The sequence below is a fragment of the Anabrus simplex genome, chromosome 1 (assembly GCF_040414725.1).
Source record: "Anabrus simplex isolate iqAnaSimp1 chromosome 1, ASM4041472v1, whole genome shotgun sequence".
Taxonomy (NCBI): domain Eukaryota; kingdom Metazoa; phylum Arthropoda; class Insecta; order Orthoptera; family Tettigoniidae; genus Anabrus; species Anabrus simplex.
The window spans coordinates 1,647,795,907-1,647,812,298 of NC_090265.1; the positions used below are offsets into that span (position 1 = coordinate 1,647,795,907).

General features: G+C 37.6%; 1 protein-coding gene across 1 annotated transcript in view; it reads right to left on the reverse strand.

The window, feature by feature from the left end:
- Positions 1 to 16,392, reverse strand: part of LOC136881601 (neuroendocrine convertase 1) — a 313,703-nt gene that overhangs the window by 27,580 nt on the left and 269,731 nt on the right. The window contains exon 12 of the mRNA XM_067154163.2: positions 2,388 to 2,521. Coding sequence (XP_067010264.2) covers positions 2,388 to 2,521 — 134 coding nt within the window. The remainder of the gene's footprint in view (positions 1 to 2,387; positions 2,522 to 16,392) is intronic.

Genomic DNA, 16,392 nt, shown 5'->3' on the forward strand with positions numbered 1-16,392 from the left:
CGAGAACTTAAATCGAAAAATCAGGTGGTTAAGAGACGTTCTTGGTTATAGAGCACGTATGAAGGCAAAATTAATCGCAGCGATATGAAAGGTAACATAAGATCGAAAGTATGAAAACGGGAAAAAGCAAAACTTAGGGATACTGTAAGTATATCAGAAAAGTGCATAGTTCTGAGATATGATCAGAAATGTTTCTCTTGCCAATTTAATGAATACAATGACCCATTTTATTAGTTCATCTAACAATATTTAAGCATAAAATAGAAACTCTTCTCTCCATTCTAACGGAATTTGAAGGGAAAATAAGTGTAGTATTTTATCTCAAAATATAATTTAAGTAAATAGGTTTTAAGAGTTGCATCCCTTGTATATCCTTTAAGTATCCTAATGTTTTCAATTGTTTGAATTTTTCACTTGTTGCGCTTCTTCACTGCCACCACTTAACACCCATAGGTATACTACCATGGCTCAGAAATGATTTCAATTGGACTAAAACTTGCAGAAATCTCACGCTACCATGTGGTCCAACGGGGATGAGGACTGTGACGTTCATTATTTTGCTCCTAGGCTGTGGCCTATATTTCTAGGAACATTGTAAGTAAATGCCATCAGAGATTTTTCATAAATATTTATTCCACACTGGTTCTCCAATCTACACACACCACATTATTACTGCTTAATCAAAGTGAATAAATAAAAAATGTAGCTATATGCTTTAGTGGGAAGAGAATATTACAAGAGCCAAACTCCCTTGGATCCAGAAGACTAATCTGATAGTTTGAAATGAATGACAATGAGACTTGCATAAAGTAAATCTACACTTCTTGCATGTGAGATTTCTGTATATTTGTTTGTTTTTTGTGCTAAAACTGGCACATCATCCACGTGTGCCAGGAACAGGCGAATGTACTCCTGCATAATCTAAACCTATATCTACCTTTTAGTGTCACCTCACACATATTTTCTTTCGTGGACATTAGTTTTTTCACCTTTGCTGAATTATTCTTCTTTTTCTGGCAGAAGAGTTGCCGATTGAATAATTTGAAGAAATGTTCTAGAATTCCAATTTATATATTGGCCTAAATTTGTTGTCCTTCGATCACAAAGTCTACATGTGAAAGATATACCTGTTTACAATACTATATTTTACAATTACTAACAAATCTTGATATATCGTTTCTCCACGAATGCAGTTGATCGAAACTCGTCACCATTTCCATTAATTCATTTCAGGCTTGTCTTCACATCGTTTTTTTTCCGCGCAGTCAACATAAGTTATTAATAATGATAGTTATTTGTATCAACGAAAGAAACCTGAAAGTAATAACCAATATTCATTGACGAACTAATGGAAATTAGCAATCCAAATTCAAGTTAAAATTCTTCAAATATAAATTGAGAAAAACTTTGTATTCTTAGATCATTAATTTCAATTATTAAATGTAAATGTGAAATATTATGGTCTTATCCTATTGATTTCTCAAATACGCAACTTTCCATTAAACGTGTGTTATTCCACTACATCGTGATATCAGAGTCCGAGATAGCACGGTAACCAGCAAGAGACGACAATATCGGTGGAATGGTGACAATGTGGGTAGCTCAGCAGTGAGCGAAACAATAATAAAAGTTGAGTTTCATGGTAAAGAAGCTCCTAGGAGTAGCTAGGAGCGGTTTTATGACAGATTAGGCACTCAAAAAGAACTGAAAGTACTATAACACTGAAAATAAATACTTGATATTGCACAGTTCGTTTACAATGAAAGAGCAAAATTCTTTGACGAATCTTTTTCTGAGCTCATTTGGTATATATTCATTTGATCTCACTGTACTAATATTGGTATCTGCTTCACCACCGTCACCAGAAATTACTAACTGCCAAAAATCATTCACTGCCATATGAGTTAATATGACGTCATCATAGTAGCTGCCAAAATCGAAATTGATTTCCCATTGTAAATGTTCCTTCTCCCGTACATAATTTTGACATCACCGCTGATTAATTTAGAAAGAGAAGTAACGAATAATTTGGAAAGAATATAATATGTTTGATATAAAAGTAGGCCTGCACTAAATTTTACAGTAGAGGAGAATTCGAATTTTGCTTTGTGTACTCATGTGTTTACTGGTTAAATATGTGACACACACATGTATCAAATACTTTCTCAGGTAAAATTTGCAATGTGATCAATTGTATAATATATTTGTAGTGTACTTAAATTAACGAAAGTTTTAAATATTAAAAACAATATTTTTAATACAATACAAGAGTAAAACATAATTCAACTGAACACCCATAGCGGCCTTCCTCTCAAAATTATTCGCAATCAGCTGATAGACAACACTTTACGGATTATAATTCAACGGAGAATATTCGATTATCTTACCTTATCTGATATTTCGAGCATCCAAATACCCGTAGGGTTCTCTCCCCAAGTTAGCACAGACATGAACTTCCAGTTGACAAAGCCCTTGTCTGAGTCATCCAGCTTCCTCGGCCCCAGGAGTTGAACTCGGGTACCTGGAGTAAATTATGGTCACAGTCGTATAAATGAGCACAGAGTCATGTTCCGTACGTTACATTTTACTATAACCATCCAATACTTGTGAAAAATGTATTTTAATCCCCCTCCACCTTCCAGAAGCAAGACAAGCAGGCAATTCACAACGAAAGTGGTGACTTAGATGAAGAGAGCAGTGCTTGTTCAATATCTATGTACACATTAACCTTTTGTTTTGAATACATTTTATTCAAACTTCTAACATTCCACGCTCCGACTCGCAGAATGTCAGTATCCATCTTCCTGATGATCGCCCCCTCTCGTGTAGTCCCCACCCGGAGATCCGAATGGGGGACTAGTTTACCTCCGGAATATTTTACTCGGGAGGAAGCCATCATCAGTACATCTTTCATACAGAGAGAACTGCATGTCCTCGGGAGGTGGTTACGGCTGTAGTTGCCCGTTGTTTTTGAAGACTTTTGTGTGGAGCGTGGCATTGTATGGAAGTGAAACATGGACGATAACTAGCTCAGAAAGAAAGAGAATAGAAGCTTTTGAAATGTGGTGTTGTAGAAGAATGCTGAAGGTGAGATGGATAGATCGAATCACGAATGAAGAGATACTGAATCAAATTGGTGAGAGGAGATCGATTTGGCTAAATTTGACGAGAAGAAGATATAGAATGATAGGACACACCTTAAGACACCCAGGACTTGTTCAGTTGGTTTTTGAAGGAAGTGTAGGTGGCAAGAACGGTAGGGGTAGACCAAGGTATGATTATGACAAACAGATTAGAGCAGATGTAGGATGCAATAGTTACGTAGAAATGAAAAGGTTAGCACAGGATAGGGTGGCATGGAGAGCTGCATCAAACCAGTCTATGGACTGATGACTCAAACAACAACAACAACATTTTATTCAATATTTCCCTTTATTGGAGGTTGCCTAGTTTGATACAAATTACTATCAAATTAAGATAAGAAATTGAATTATATTTAAAGCACAAAGAATTACATATTAAAGCTAAGAGTAACATTCAAATTAATTTAGATGATCCATCATCGCCATCATCATCATCATCAATATTTTCCAGCTCCAGTTTCCCGAGTGTGGTGTACAAGTGTTCTCCAATTCTTCCTGTCGGAAAATATTTTCTTTCCCTCTATATCCTCCCACTTGAAGTACCTCTTGCTGACCTCTGATTTCACTGTGTTTATCCATAGATTCCTTGACCTCTCTACCGACCTCTCCACTTTTACTTCGCGGTCAAAATATTTCCTTGCTGTTCTCATACTGTCCATCCTCATAACATGTCCGAACCATTGTAGCCTGGACTTCCTAAAAGCTCGGTAACAGGTATTTCTCCCTGTTTTTTTAATTTCTATACTTGTCTTTCTTTGTCTTTTGGCTCATTGTTCTGATTAATTTCATTTTCGTTCACTGAATTTTACTATTAGCCTTGTTATGTAGGGTACATGTTTCCAGTCCATAGGTAAGAACTTAAATGAAGTAACTAATGATTGAAACATGGGCACTTTTGCTTTCTGAGGTATTTTATCGCCACAGAGTATATTTATCACATGAGAATAAAACTGAGAAGCTTTCAGAGTACCTATTATTTCTTGGTTTATTTATGAAATAAAATCAGAATCAGAACTACACCAATGAGCGAAATTTCGTTTTCGGACTGTAATGTTAACTTACACATCTATCTATCTTCTTACACATCTATCGCCGGAACCATCAATCAGTTAATACTGATCTGCATTTACGGCAGTCGCCCAGGTGGCAGATTCCCTATCTGTAGTTTTCCTAGCATTTTTCCTAAATGATTTCAAATAAATTTGAAATTTATTGAACATCCCCCTTGGTAAGTTATTCCAATCCCTAACTCCCCTTCCTATAAATGAATATTTGCCCCGGTAATTCCTGTTGAATTCCAACTTTATCTTCATATTGTGATCTTTCCTACTTGTAAAGGCACCACTCAAACTTACTCGTCTACTAATGTCATTCCACGCCATCTCTCAACTGCCAGCTCGAAACATATCACATAGTCGATCAGCTCTTTTGTCGGAAATCATCCAGAATAAATCGGGCTGTTTTTGGATTTCTTCCAGTTCTTGAATCAGGTAATCCTGGTGAGGGTCCAAGACACTGGAGCCATACTCTAGTTGGAGTCTTACCAGAGACTTATATACCCTCTCCCTTGACACCTCACTACAACCCGTAAACACCCTCACAGCCATGTGCAGAGATCTGTACCCTTAAATTTACAATCCCATTTACGTGATAACCCCAATGAAGATCTTTCCTTACATTAACACCTAGATACTTACAATGATCCCCAAAAGGAACATTCACCCCATCAACGCAGTAACTAAAAGTGAGAGGACTTTTCCTATTTGTGAAACTCACAACCTGACTTTTAACCCCGTTTATCAACATACCATTGCCTGCTGTCCAACTCACAACATTATCGAGGTCACGTCGCAGTTGCTCACAATCTTTTAACTTATTTATTACCCTATACACAATAACATTATCCGCAAAAAGCCTTACCTCTGATTCCACTCCTTTACTCATATCATTTATATATGTAAGAAAACATAAAGGTCCAATAATACTGCCTTGAGGAATTCCCCTCTTAATTATTACAGGGTCAGATGAAGCTTCGCCTACTCTAATTCTCTGAGATCTATTTTCTAGAAAAATAGCAACCCATTCAGTCAGTCTTTTGTATAGTCCAATTGCACTCATTTTTGCCAGTAGTCTCCTATGATCCACCCTAACAAATGCTTTAGACAGGACAATCGCGATACAGTCCATTTGACCTCCTGAATCCAAGATATCTGCTATATCTTGCTGGAATCCTACAAGTTGAGCTTCAGTGGAATAACCTTTCCTAAAACCGAACTGCCTTCTATCGAACCAGTTATTAATTTCGCAAACATGTCTAATATAATCAGAAAGAATGCCTTCCCAAAGCTTACATACAATGCACGTCAAACTCACTGGCCTGTAAGTTTCAGCTTTATGTCTATCACCTTTATACACAGGGGCTACTATAGTAACTCTCCATTCATCTGGTATAGCTCCTTCGACCAAACAATAATCAAATAAGTACTTCAGATATGATACTATATCCCAACCCATTGTCTTTAGTATATCCCCAGAAATCTTATCAATTTCAGCTGCCTTTCTAGTTTTCAACTTTTGTATCTTATTGTAAATGTCATTGATATCATATGTAAATTTTAATACTTCTTTAGCAGTAGTCTCCTCCTCTCTCTGGACATTATCCTTGTAAACAACAATCTTTACATACTGCTGACTGAATACTTCTGCCTTTTGAAGATCATCACATACACACTCTCCTTGTTCATTAATTATTCCTGGAATGTCCTTCTTGGAACCTGTTCCTGCCTTAAAGTACCTATATATACCCTTCCAATTTTCACTAAAATTTGTATGACTGCCAATTATGCTTGCCATCATGTTATCCTTAGCTGCGTTCTTTGCTAGATTCAATTTTCTGGTAAGTTCCTACAATTTCTCCTTACATCCACAGCCATTTCTAACTCTATTTCTTTCCAGTCTGCACCTCCTTCTTAGTCTCTTTATTTCTCTAGTATAATAAGGTGGGTCCTTACCATTCCTTACCACCCTTAAAGGTACAAACCTGTTTTCACATTCCTCAATAATTGCTTTAAACCCATCCCAGAGTCTGTTTACATTTTTATTTACCGTTTTCCACCTATCATAGTTACTTTTTTATAAACTGCCTCATGCATGCTTTATCAGCCATATGGTACTGCCTAATAGTCCTAATTTTAAGACCTTCCTTTCTAACACATTTATTTTAACTAGGAAAGAAACGCTTCGCGATCACTAATACGCAGACAGTCAAGGGCGGGGTATGGCAGAAGGCATCAAGGATGAGCTGCAGAATCCAGAGACTGAGGTTTTAGGACTAATAAAACCAGGTGCCAAAACTGAAGACGTCCTTTCAAGTTGTGATCCTGTGTTAGAGAAGGACAATTATGTGGTGATTGTGAGTGGTACAAATGACATTGCTGCAAATGAAGGTGAGGAACTAATTACGACTCTCAGAGGTAAGATTTCCAAACTACCTGACTCAAAAGTAATTGTAGTAAATGTGCCACCCAGGTATGACCTTTTAGAGGACTCATGTGTGAACAAAGCTGTACATGATGTAAATATAAAAATCAAGAGATTATGTAAGAGTTTTAGAAATGTCTATGTAGTAGATACTCTAGGTCTTGGCAGGCAAATGTTCACTAGACATGGGTTACATCTAAATGGTAATGGAAAAGCAACTCTCTGTAGAAAAATTGCTACAATTATCAACAGAGATTTGCAAACTAATCGGTACTTAAGAAAACCCATACCACTAAACTGCCACATACAGGGAAACTTGCCAGAAAACCCAGACCCTTAAATCAAGATCTATGTACAAGGATCTGGGTTCCAGGGAAGTTCTCAACTCATGAGTCAAACGTTACCCAATTGCAACAGTCAAGTTTTAGGGAGGAAGGAGGTCTGAGATTGCTCTTGGTAAACTGTCAGAGTGTAGTAAATAAACAATTAAAATTCGGTACATTGATGGAATCTTATGAGACGGATGTGGTGATAGGAGTGGAATCGTAGTTGAGAGAAGGGGTGGGTAATACAGAAGTATTTCCAGAAGGGTATACAGTCTATCGTAGAGACCGAGGAGATAAAAAAAGGAGGAGGGGTATTTATTGTGGTGAAGGAAACTTATTGTTCGCATGAATGGTTTACTGATGAAAGGGATGAAATATTAGGGATAAAATTAGTTTGTGATAATATGAAGGAGGTGGGAATTATAGGAACATATAGGCCTGGAAGAGAGGAAAGAGATATGGAAATATTTGAGAAAATAATAGATTATACTCATAAAAACAATAATGATACGGTAATAATTGGGGGAGATCTAAACTTGCCTGAATTTGAATGGAATGGAGCTGCAAGTGAAGCCCATGAACAGAAACTGGCAAATAAGTTAATTTGGGAGGGAGGATTTACACAAGTAGTACAAGAACCAACTCGTCTCAATAACTTGCTAGATGTATTCTTGGTTAAACCATGGGAAATTGTTGATAAAACTGAGGTAATTGAAGGAATAGGTGACCATAAGGCTGTAATAATGGATGTAGGACTCGTACCAAAAAATGCTTAATACGAGGGTCACAAAAGACAAGAAATTATACAGAAAAACTAAAGTTGATGAATTTGGGACGTACCTTAAATCACAATTCAGTTGTTGGATAAGTGAAGGGAATAATGTGGATACACTTTGGGCTAAATTTAAAGGAATAATTTGGGAAGGAGAGAAGAGATTTGTACCTGTTAAGAAGGGTAAAATGACCTCAGACCCTGTTTATTACACAAGGGAAATAAGAAAATTAAAAAGAAAATGTAGAATTGTAAACAGGAAAATCAAAGAAGGTAGGGAGAATAGAGAAACTAGAAAACAACTAATGAGGGAACTGAATAGAGTGAAAAAGGAAGCAAAAGAGAATTATATGAATGGCATTCTTCAAGAGGGTAATGACCACAAAGGGAAATGGAAAAAGCTGTATTCATATATTAGGAATCAAAAAGGAAAAGGAATCCAAATTCCTACAATGGTGGGAGAAGGGGGTGTACACTATTTAACAGATACTGAGAAAGCAAACCTCTTTAGTAGGGAATTAAGAGATTCAGTAGAAGATTGTCAGGACTTGGAAACCGTAACAGAAGATAGAGAGGGAGAGACACAGAGGGAAACAAGAAGCTTCTCATTCACAAATTAAGATATTTTCAGAGAAATCCAACTGCTTCAGCAAGGAAAAGCAGCAGGAAGTGATCAAATTACTGGGGAGGTATTAAAGACAATGGGGTGGTATATAGTGCCTTATTTAAAATTTTTGTTTGACTATGTCATAAATAATAGTGTGATACCAAAGGAATGGAAGGAATCTATAATAATACCAATTTATAAAGGAAAGGGTGATAAAAGGAAACCAGAGAACTACAGACCAATCAGCCTGACCAGTATAGTTTGTAAAATACTGGAGAGTTTAATAGCAAAGTACATCAGAGGGATATGTGATGATAAAAATTGGTTCATGAGGAGCCAGTACGGATTTAGAAAGAAATTTTCTTGCGAGGCACAACTGGTGGGATTTCAGCAGGACATATCAGATCAGTTAGATTCAGGAGGCCAGTTAGATTGCATAGCCATAGATCTTTCCAAAGCCTTTGATAGAGTGGAACATGGAATATTATTAAAGAAATTGGAGGGAATAGGATTGAACGTAAGGGTTATACGTTGGATAAGAACATTTCTAAATTCAAGGGTTCAGAAAGTCAAAGTAGGAAATAATATATCACAGGAAGAGAAAGTCTGGAAGGGAATTGCACAGGGTAGTATAATCGGTCCGTTACTTTTCTTAATATACGCAAATGACTTAGGGAACAATATAACATCGAAAATAAGATTGTATGCAGATGACATAATTGTTTATAGGGAAATAAATAACATTGAGGATTGTTCAGAATTACAAAGGGACCTTGACAGTATCCAGGAACGGGTTGAAGAAAATAATATGAAGATTAATGGAGGCAAATCAACTGTTACAACATTTACAAACAGGAGCTTTAAAACTGAATTTGAATATACTTTGGATGAGGTAGTTATCCCAAAAGATGGCAAGTGCAAATACTTAGGTGTGAGATTTGAAAGTAATTTGCACTGGAAGGGTCATGTTGATCACGTTGTTGGGAAAGCATACAGATCGTTATATGTCATAATGAGGCTACTTAAAGGATGCAACAAAGAATTAAAAGAAAAACGTTACTTAAGTATGGTTCGTCCATTATTGGAATATGCAAACAGTGTTTGGGATCCTCACCAAGAATACCTAATAAAAGAACTAGATGGTGTGCAGAGGAAAGCAGCAAGGTTTGTAACAGGGGATTTCAGGAGAAAGAGTAGTGTATCAGAAATGTTAAAGGAACTTGGGTGGGAAACTTTAAGTAAGAGAAGGGAGAAAACTAGACTTATAGGATTATATAGAGCCTATACAGGAGAAGAAGCATGGGGAGATATCCGTGAGAGGCTTCGGTTGGAAAATAATTATATTGGTAGAACTGACCACAAGTACAAAATTAGAAGGAATTTTAGCAGAAGCGATTGGGGTAAATTTTCTTTCATTGGGAAGGGCGTGAAGGAGTGGAACAGTTTACCAGGGGTAGTGTTTGATCCTTTTCCAAAATCTGTACAGATATTCAAGAAGAGAATAAACAACAACAGAGATAATGAATTAAATGTTAGAGGGCATTCGACCAGTGCTGGATATTGTAAATAATAAATGTGTGTGATTAAATTAATTCCATCCCCTGGTCTAAGGTGTTTGGACAGCCCAAGTAGGGGACTGCCTGTAGGGGTGAAGTACAGTGGGGACTTCGAGGGCCCTGGGACCGCTACGGTAGCTGTGAAGGCCCTTCAGGAACTCTGAAAAGTGGTGGCAAAAGGGGCTCTGGTTAAGACGCAGCAGGTCGTTATGCTACTTAGGTTCCAAAATGGGTAAAATATAAATATGTAAATAAATTCAATGTTAATTTTAATCTTAGACCAGTTGTATAGTATTACTAGAAGTAATTTCACATACAGTACTGTATATGAGTTGACTATGTTTGTAAGATATTATAAGTAGAATTTTGTAAACAATATAAATTTATTAAGGATGATGTGTGTGTTTAATAGAAAAAATTATTAGCGTAAATTGTATAATATTGTATTCTCGGAAAATTTTCTTCGTCTCCTGTTAATTTAAAATTTAGTGCTTGACAATAATGTATTTTAGTGTACCATTTGCCACCGAGGTAGACACCTCATTTGCAAATAAAGAGATTTTGATTTTGATTTTGATTTTGATTTTGATTTTAATACCATCTATTACTTCGATTTCTCTACGGAGCTCATCTGGTTTTACCAGCACCACATCCAGTATATTTTTCCCTCTCGTTGATTCTATCACTTTCTGAATCAGCTTTCGTTCCCATATTAACTTATTTGCCATTTGTTGGTCATGCCTTGTGTCGTTCGCATTTCCTTCCCAATTTACATTTGGTAAATTCAGATCTCCCGCTACAATCACATTCCTTTACATGTCGTTTCCCACATAGCTGATTATCTTATCAAATAATTCTGGAATCCGTGTCAGCGCTACCCTTTCCCGATCTGTACACTCCAAATATATCAAGTTGCCTATTATCTTTAGAAATGAGCCTTACACCTAGAATTTCATGTTTCTCGTCTTTAACATGTTCGTAGCTTGCAAATTCGTCTTTCACCAGAATGAATACTCCTCCTCCCACCATTCCTATCCTATCTCTACGATACACACCCCAGTTCCGTGAGAAAATTTCTGCATCCATTATATCATTTCTCAGCCATGATTTTACTCCTATTACAATATCTGGTAAATATATATCTATTAATTTAATTCTATTCCTTTCTTTACAATACTTCTACAGTTCAACACTAAAATTTTTATGTTATCCCTACTTGATTTCCAGTTCCCTGTTCCCTTATCACCGCTCCCTAGGCCACCCCGTTTCCCTGAATATATCCCCCTATTACCCTTCTAAACAAATTTCCTAAATTATACGTAACAATTCGGTCCAAGTTAAGGCCATATGAGCGCAGATCCCTATCACCAAGCACCCATTAGGATCTAGAAATTTCACTCCCAGTTTTCCACATACCCACTCCATAGTCTCATTTAAATCCCCAAGCACCCTGCAGTCAGTATCACTCCTACACAGTATTCCACTGATAGCAATCTCCGCTTTCTTAAACTTCAACCTTGCTGCATATACCAGTTCCCACACATCTCCAACTATGTTGGTTCTTATATCAGCTTGCCTTAGGTTGTTGGTACCAACGTGAAACACTACCACCTTCTCCTTCCCCTCCTCCCCGTCTTCTACTTTGCTCAACATCTGCCCCAACCTAATTCATGGATAACACTCTACCCTGGTTCCCTTTCCTCCACGCACTTTCCTCACGTGTCTAACGATGGAATCCCCCATGACCAGAGCCTCAACCCTACCCAGCTCCTTTGATCCCCTCTCTTCTTGGTCAGCCCTGTCTTTCCTGATAGCTGCAGAAGCTACTTCCTCCTCCATTTTCTCCTTCCCATGACCCTGTTCCACCTGACTTTTCCTAACCTCTACTCTACATTTCCCTTTCCTAGCTTTTCCCTTCCTCCTATTTCCACACATCTCAGCAATAGTTCGCTGTCCCTCATCTTCCCTCTGATGTTCTACCTGGAGTGACTCGTACTGATTTCGTACAGACACCTGTCCTGAATTCTGATCCTGAATATAGCCCTTAGCCTGCAATCTCCTTCCCCTTAGAACATTAGACCACCTATCTTCTACAAATCCCCCCTTTCCTTCCTCTCCCTCTTGTACACGTACTGTAACCTGTACATTGTTTAAGGGAGTCCTGTCTTTCTTCCTGCCTCCTGTAGGAATCCTAATTATCTCCCTCAAACTCTCCAACTCCTCCCTCATACCCCTCAATGCCTAGCCACACCCACAGTTCGTACACTTACACTGCTTATTCTTTACGGAAAAATGAAAAGAAAATGAAAAATAAAATAACTGATGTGCAAAAAAATGAACGGAGGGATATGTCGTCTCGGATAGCACTCAAACATCAGGTAATTAATATACGACTACACTGCAATCTACTTAGTCGTACTCTATTTTTGTCCTAATACCCCTAACAGGATAAAAACTGCTCTTAATTACTGAATACCGAAATACACAAGAACTACACAATTCCAAACTGCAAGTAAGCCCATCCTAATTAAAACAACAGAATTTTAGTAAGAGTATACCTCTACTACTTATTCTACATATATTGGGAAAATGGTTCTTAAGGTTAGTTATAAATCCTTTGACAGCATACAGACACACTTTGTTAGTCATAGTGTGTTTCAGACTGAACCGTTTTAAAAATTGACTTTCTATCAACTAGAGCTGCTATTACTGATCATACCCTGTGGTGACAAGAGTTATCGCATGGCGTTGGGATTCATCAGAAGATCAAAAACGTTGATATGAGGTATATCAAAACACGTACCGGTATTGTACCAGGAAGGCCTAGGTCCTGGTCCATATTAATTGAAAGAAATGTTATTTCCAGCATTAAAGATCCGACCGACGTACGAACATCCATGTAAAGAATGTTCCAGTATGTGCCAGACCCTACGAGTACGCTAGGCGGAGTCAAGTGACGTCACCTGTCGCTCGAAGCTCACCTCCCCTAGAGATATTTCTCGAAAGAATTTTTCTTTTAACAGCTTTTTAATACCTTAACCAATTTCAACGGGACAAACGCTGAATTATAGCAAACATCATAAAAGTTAATCCCTGTAAATTTCAAATTAATTCATCAAACGGTTGTTGAGTTATAACAATTTAAAGTCTCAACGAAATTACGTAATTACGGTCACATGGCCGAGGGAGAGCTGCCACCCCTCCCTGCGCTGGCATCTATATATGTCAAGGCCAGATAGCCCGCAAACCGGTGTACAGTGCAGTACAGTACAGTACAGTATGTTCGCGCAGTCACGGTAGAAGTACTTTCGTCGTATCTCCAGAACGCGAAATTCTATCGCCGATAAAGGACGTCGCACTGCAGTTAGTATGTCGCGTCGCGATTACAATATAATCCTAAAAGGACATTTAAGACTGTAACACGAGTGAACTTATTGGATTACAAATATTAACTATTTCATTACGTGTGGACTTAGGCAACGTCAAGTAACATTAAACTTCTACAGAGCCTAATACTTAAGAATCACCAGAACTTATTTTTTTTCTCTCGAGTATTGCATTATATTTCTTTATTCACGTCACATCATTATTTTGAATGAAAAAGTAAGAACTTTTCTGAGTTAATATAACAGGATTAGCAGAAAATCTAACTTAATGACTGTGTTCACAGACTGTGCTTATCGACTTGCTTTCTTTTCTTTTTTTTCTTCAAGTGTGAACTGTGTGATTAAGAACGTTTCAATAACGACTGTAAATAGTATTTAGTACAGAAAGGACTGTGATTCTTCATACGCCATAAATAGTGTTCAACAGTGTAAGTGATAACCAGTCGCACTAAATGAATTTTCGTGTGCGAAACTCAACAGTTCCAGTTGTCATCACCTCATCGGGAACGTCAACATCGCCGATCCTGATTCTACATGGAACATTCCAGATGTCCATCTTTCGACATTTGGTAACAACAGTTCTTGTTATAAGTGAGTAACAAACTGACTAAACTTTTTCATTTATTTTGAACAGTGAAACTTCAGTGTCGCGTGTGAACAATTTCCATAATTTCTCAAAAGTGATAAATTTAATTTCAATTTCATTTCTCGTAGAAAGACTGTAGGATTTCAAGTGTGTTGTATAACGAGATTGACGAACTGAGAACTGAAAACTTTTAATAATTTCTCATATCCATTTACCATTATAAAAGTGTGCTAAGGTTTAAAAAGACTTTAGGTGGAAATTCACACATATGAAAGACTTTGAAACCAATGATATTTATGCCATTTTGTTTTCAAGAAGATTATTTTCAACATTTAATTTCAATATAAATTTTGAGTCAACAATCATACCGCAGGGTGAGAAATTAATAAATTGTTTAAAAAAAATTATTTACCATCTATTATTCGCTCTGCGAGACTATCCTTCTCTGTATCGGCTCCAAAACCCAGTTCCACTCCCTGAGGTCCTACTCATGCCCTTTGCCCACAACTTTTCCTGGTACAGAGAGGATAGTATAATAATAGATGGCGCCCCAACTTCAAGGGCACGATTTTGGAGCCATACTACAATAATAGATGACATCGCAATTTCAAGGACTCGATTTTGAAGCCGTGCTATAATAATAAATGATGCACTTGTAATAATCGCAACATTCAGGGTTCGATTCAAGTCATTATATCTCGAGCACAGGATTTGACTGCAAAGAACTTGTTGTATTTGACTTATTCGAAGATTCCGGAAACATGGATAACTTACTTGCAGCAATCGAAGCTCTCAGGCTTAGCATTAACGATCAGAATGCCAAGATTGATCGAATTAATACGCAAATGGTAGAGTCTAATAACCAATTGCAGGCTCAAATAATTGACTCTAATTCTCAACTACAGGCGCAGTTAACTGAGTCAAATAGTAAGGTTGACAAGACCTTGGATACTAAGTTTGCTGAAGCGGATAAAGTCATTAACAAAAGACTCACTGAATCTAGTGCCCTTATCGAGCAACGATTCCGTGAAGCTGGAACTCGCCTCGAAAAGAAACTTACTGATTCTAGTGCACAAGTCGAAGCTACATTGAAAAACATGCGGGATCAGTTTGTTGAAAATTTAGAGTCTATTAAGGAAGAAATAAAGACAGAGGTCGTCAGATCTTTAGACAAAGATCTTAGAAATGTTCTTCCTTCCGTTCAAGCATTTTCTACTGAACTCAAAGATTTACGAACTGAATTTCAAGAATCCCATGGTAACATCTCACAAACTCAAGCAAAGTTAGCTCAGGTGCAGGAAACCTTGCGAGATGCATTAAAGAGCGACGTGGGTAAATTACGAAGCGAGATAGGATTAATTAAGAGCACGCAAGGAGAACTCGACAAGCGTATCACAGGACAGCTAGATAGCACGCATACTCAGATAGCTGCTTTCTGTAAAGACGTACAAGTTATTAAAACTGACTTGAGAAATGAAATAAAAAGTTTAGACACCTCAATTAATTCTAAAATTAAAAATTTGTCCGAAGAAATGAATCAAATTAAACTTAAAGAACATACAACTGACGTCACAATTCCTGGTTCGTCGAGGGAAATACACAATACAACAACCCTTATTAAAGTACCAGATGACAAACCAGTCAAATTTTCAGGACGTGATGAATACACTGCTCGAGAATTTTTGTTAAATGTCGACGATTACCTGGAGGAAAATAGGGTAGAGGACGATAGGAAACTTCGAGTAGTATCCAAACTTCTAGAAGGACGAGCCTTATCATGGTTCATAGCTTTTAAGAGCAACTTTAAAAACTATGACGACTTTAAACAGGCACTTCTTAAACGCTTTTGGGATTCAGAAAGACAGCACCTTGTAAAAATGCAACTCTACTCTAGCAAATACAATACTTCAGTCAATACTTCCCGATATTCAGACTACTGCCTAATGCAATTAAAGAAGCTCCAGTTTTTAGATCCACCTTTGCCAGATATTGAACTTATTCAGATCCTGACACTTCAATATCCGCCTCATGTGCAAGAAATACTAGTCGCTGCCAACATTAAAACATTGGAGCATTTTGACGCTACTTTGCGTAGGTTAGATACGGCTAATACCCAATCTAGTCCGAAAACTAACAGGAGTCGAGAAGTAAATACGAATTCTGCGGAAATAAAACCGCCGGAGAGAGAGGAACCCAGGACACGTGAAGAAGGCAGATTAAGCCCTACTAACCCAACCAGATTCCGGAATTTTAGACGTCAGAGGAATCAGGATAGACACCCTTACCAACCTAGGAATACATGGAGACAGCGCGAAAGCACTCCTGAAGGAAACCGTGAGGCCAGACGACGAGAACTCGAAAGTAGATGGAAGGACACACGGGAATACATCAGGGAGAGAAACCGTAATCCTGATGAGCCTGGAGCTACATCCCTGGAATATCAACGTCAATTCGGACCAAGAGAACAAAGATCACCTGATCCTGACCCAACAGGCGCTATAAAAAAAAAACGCCGATCTCGCAATAGGGAGATTGA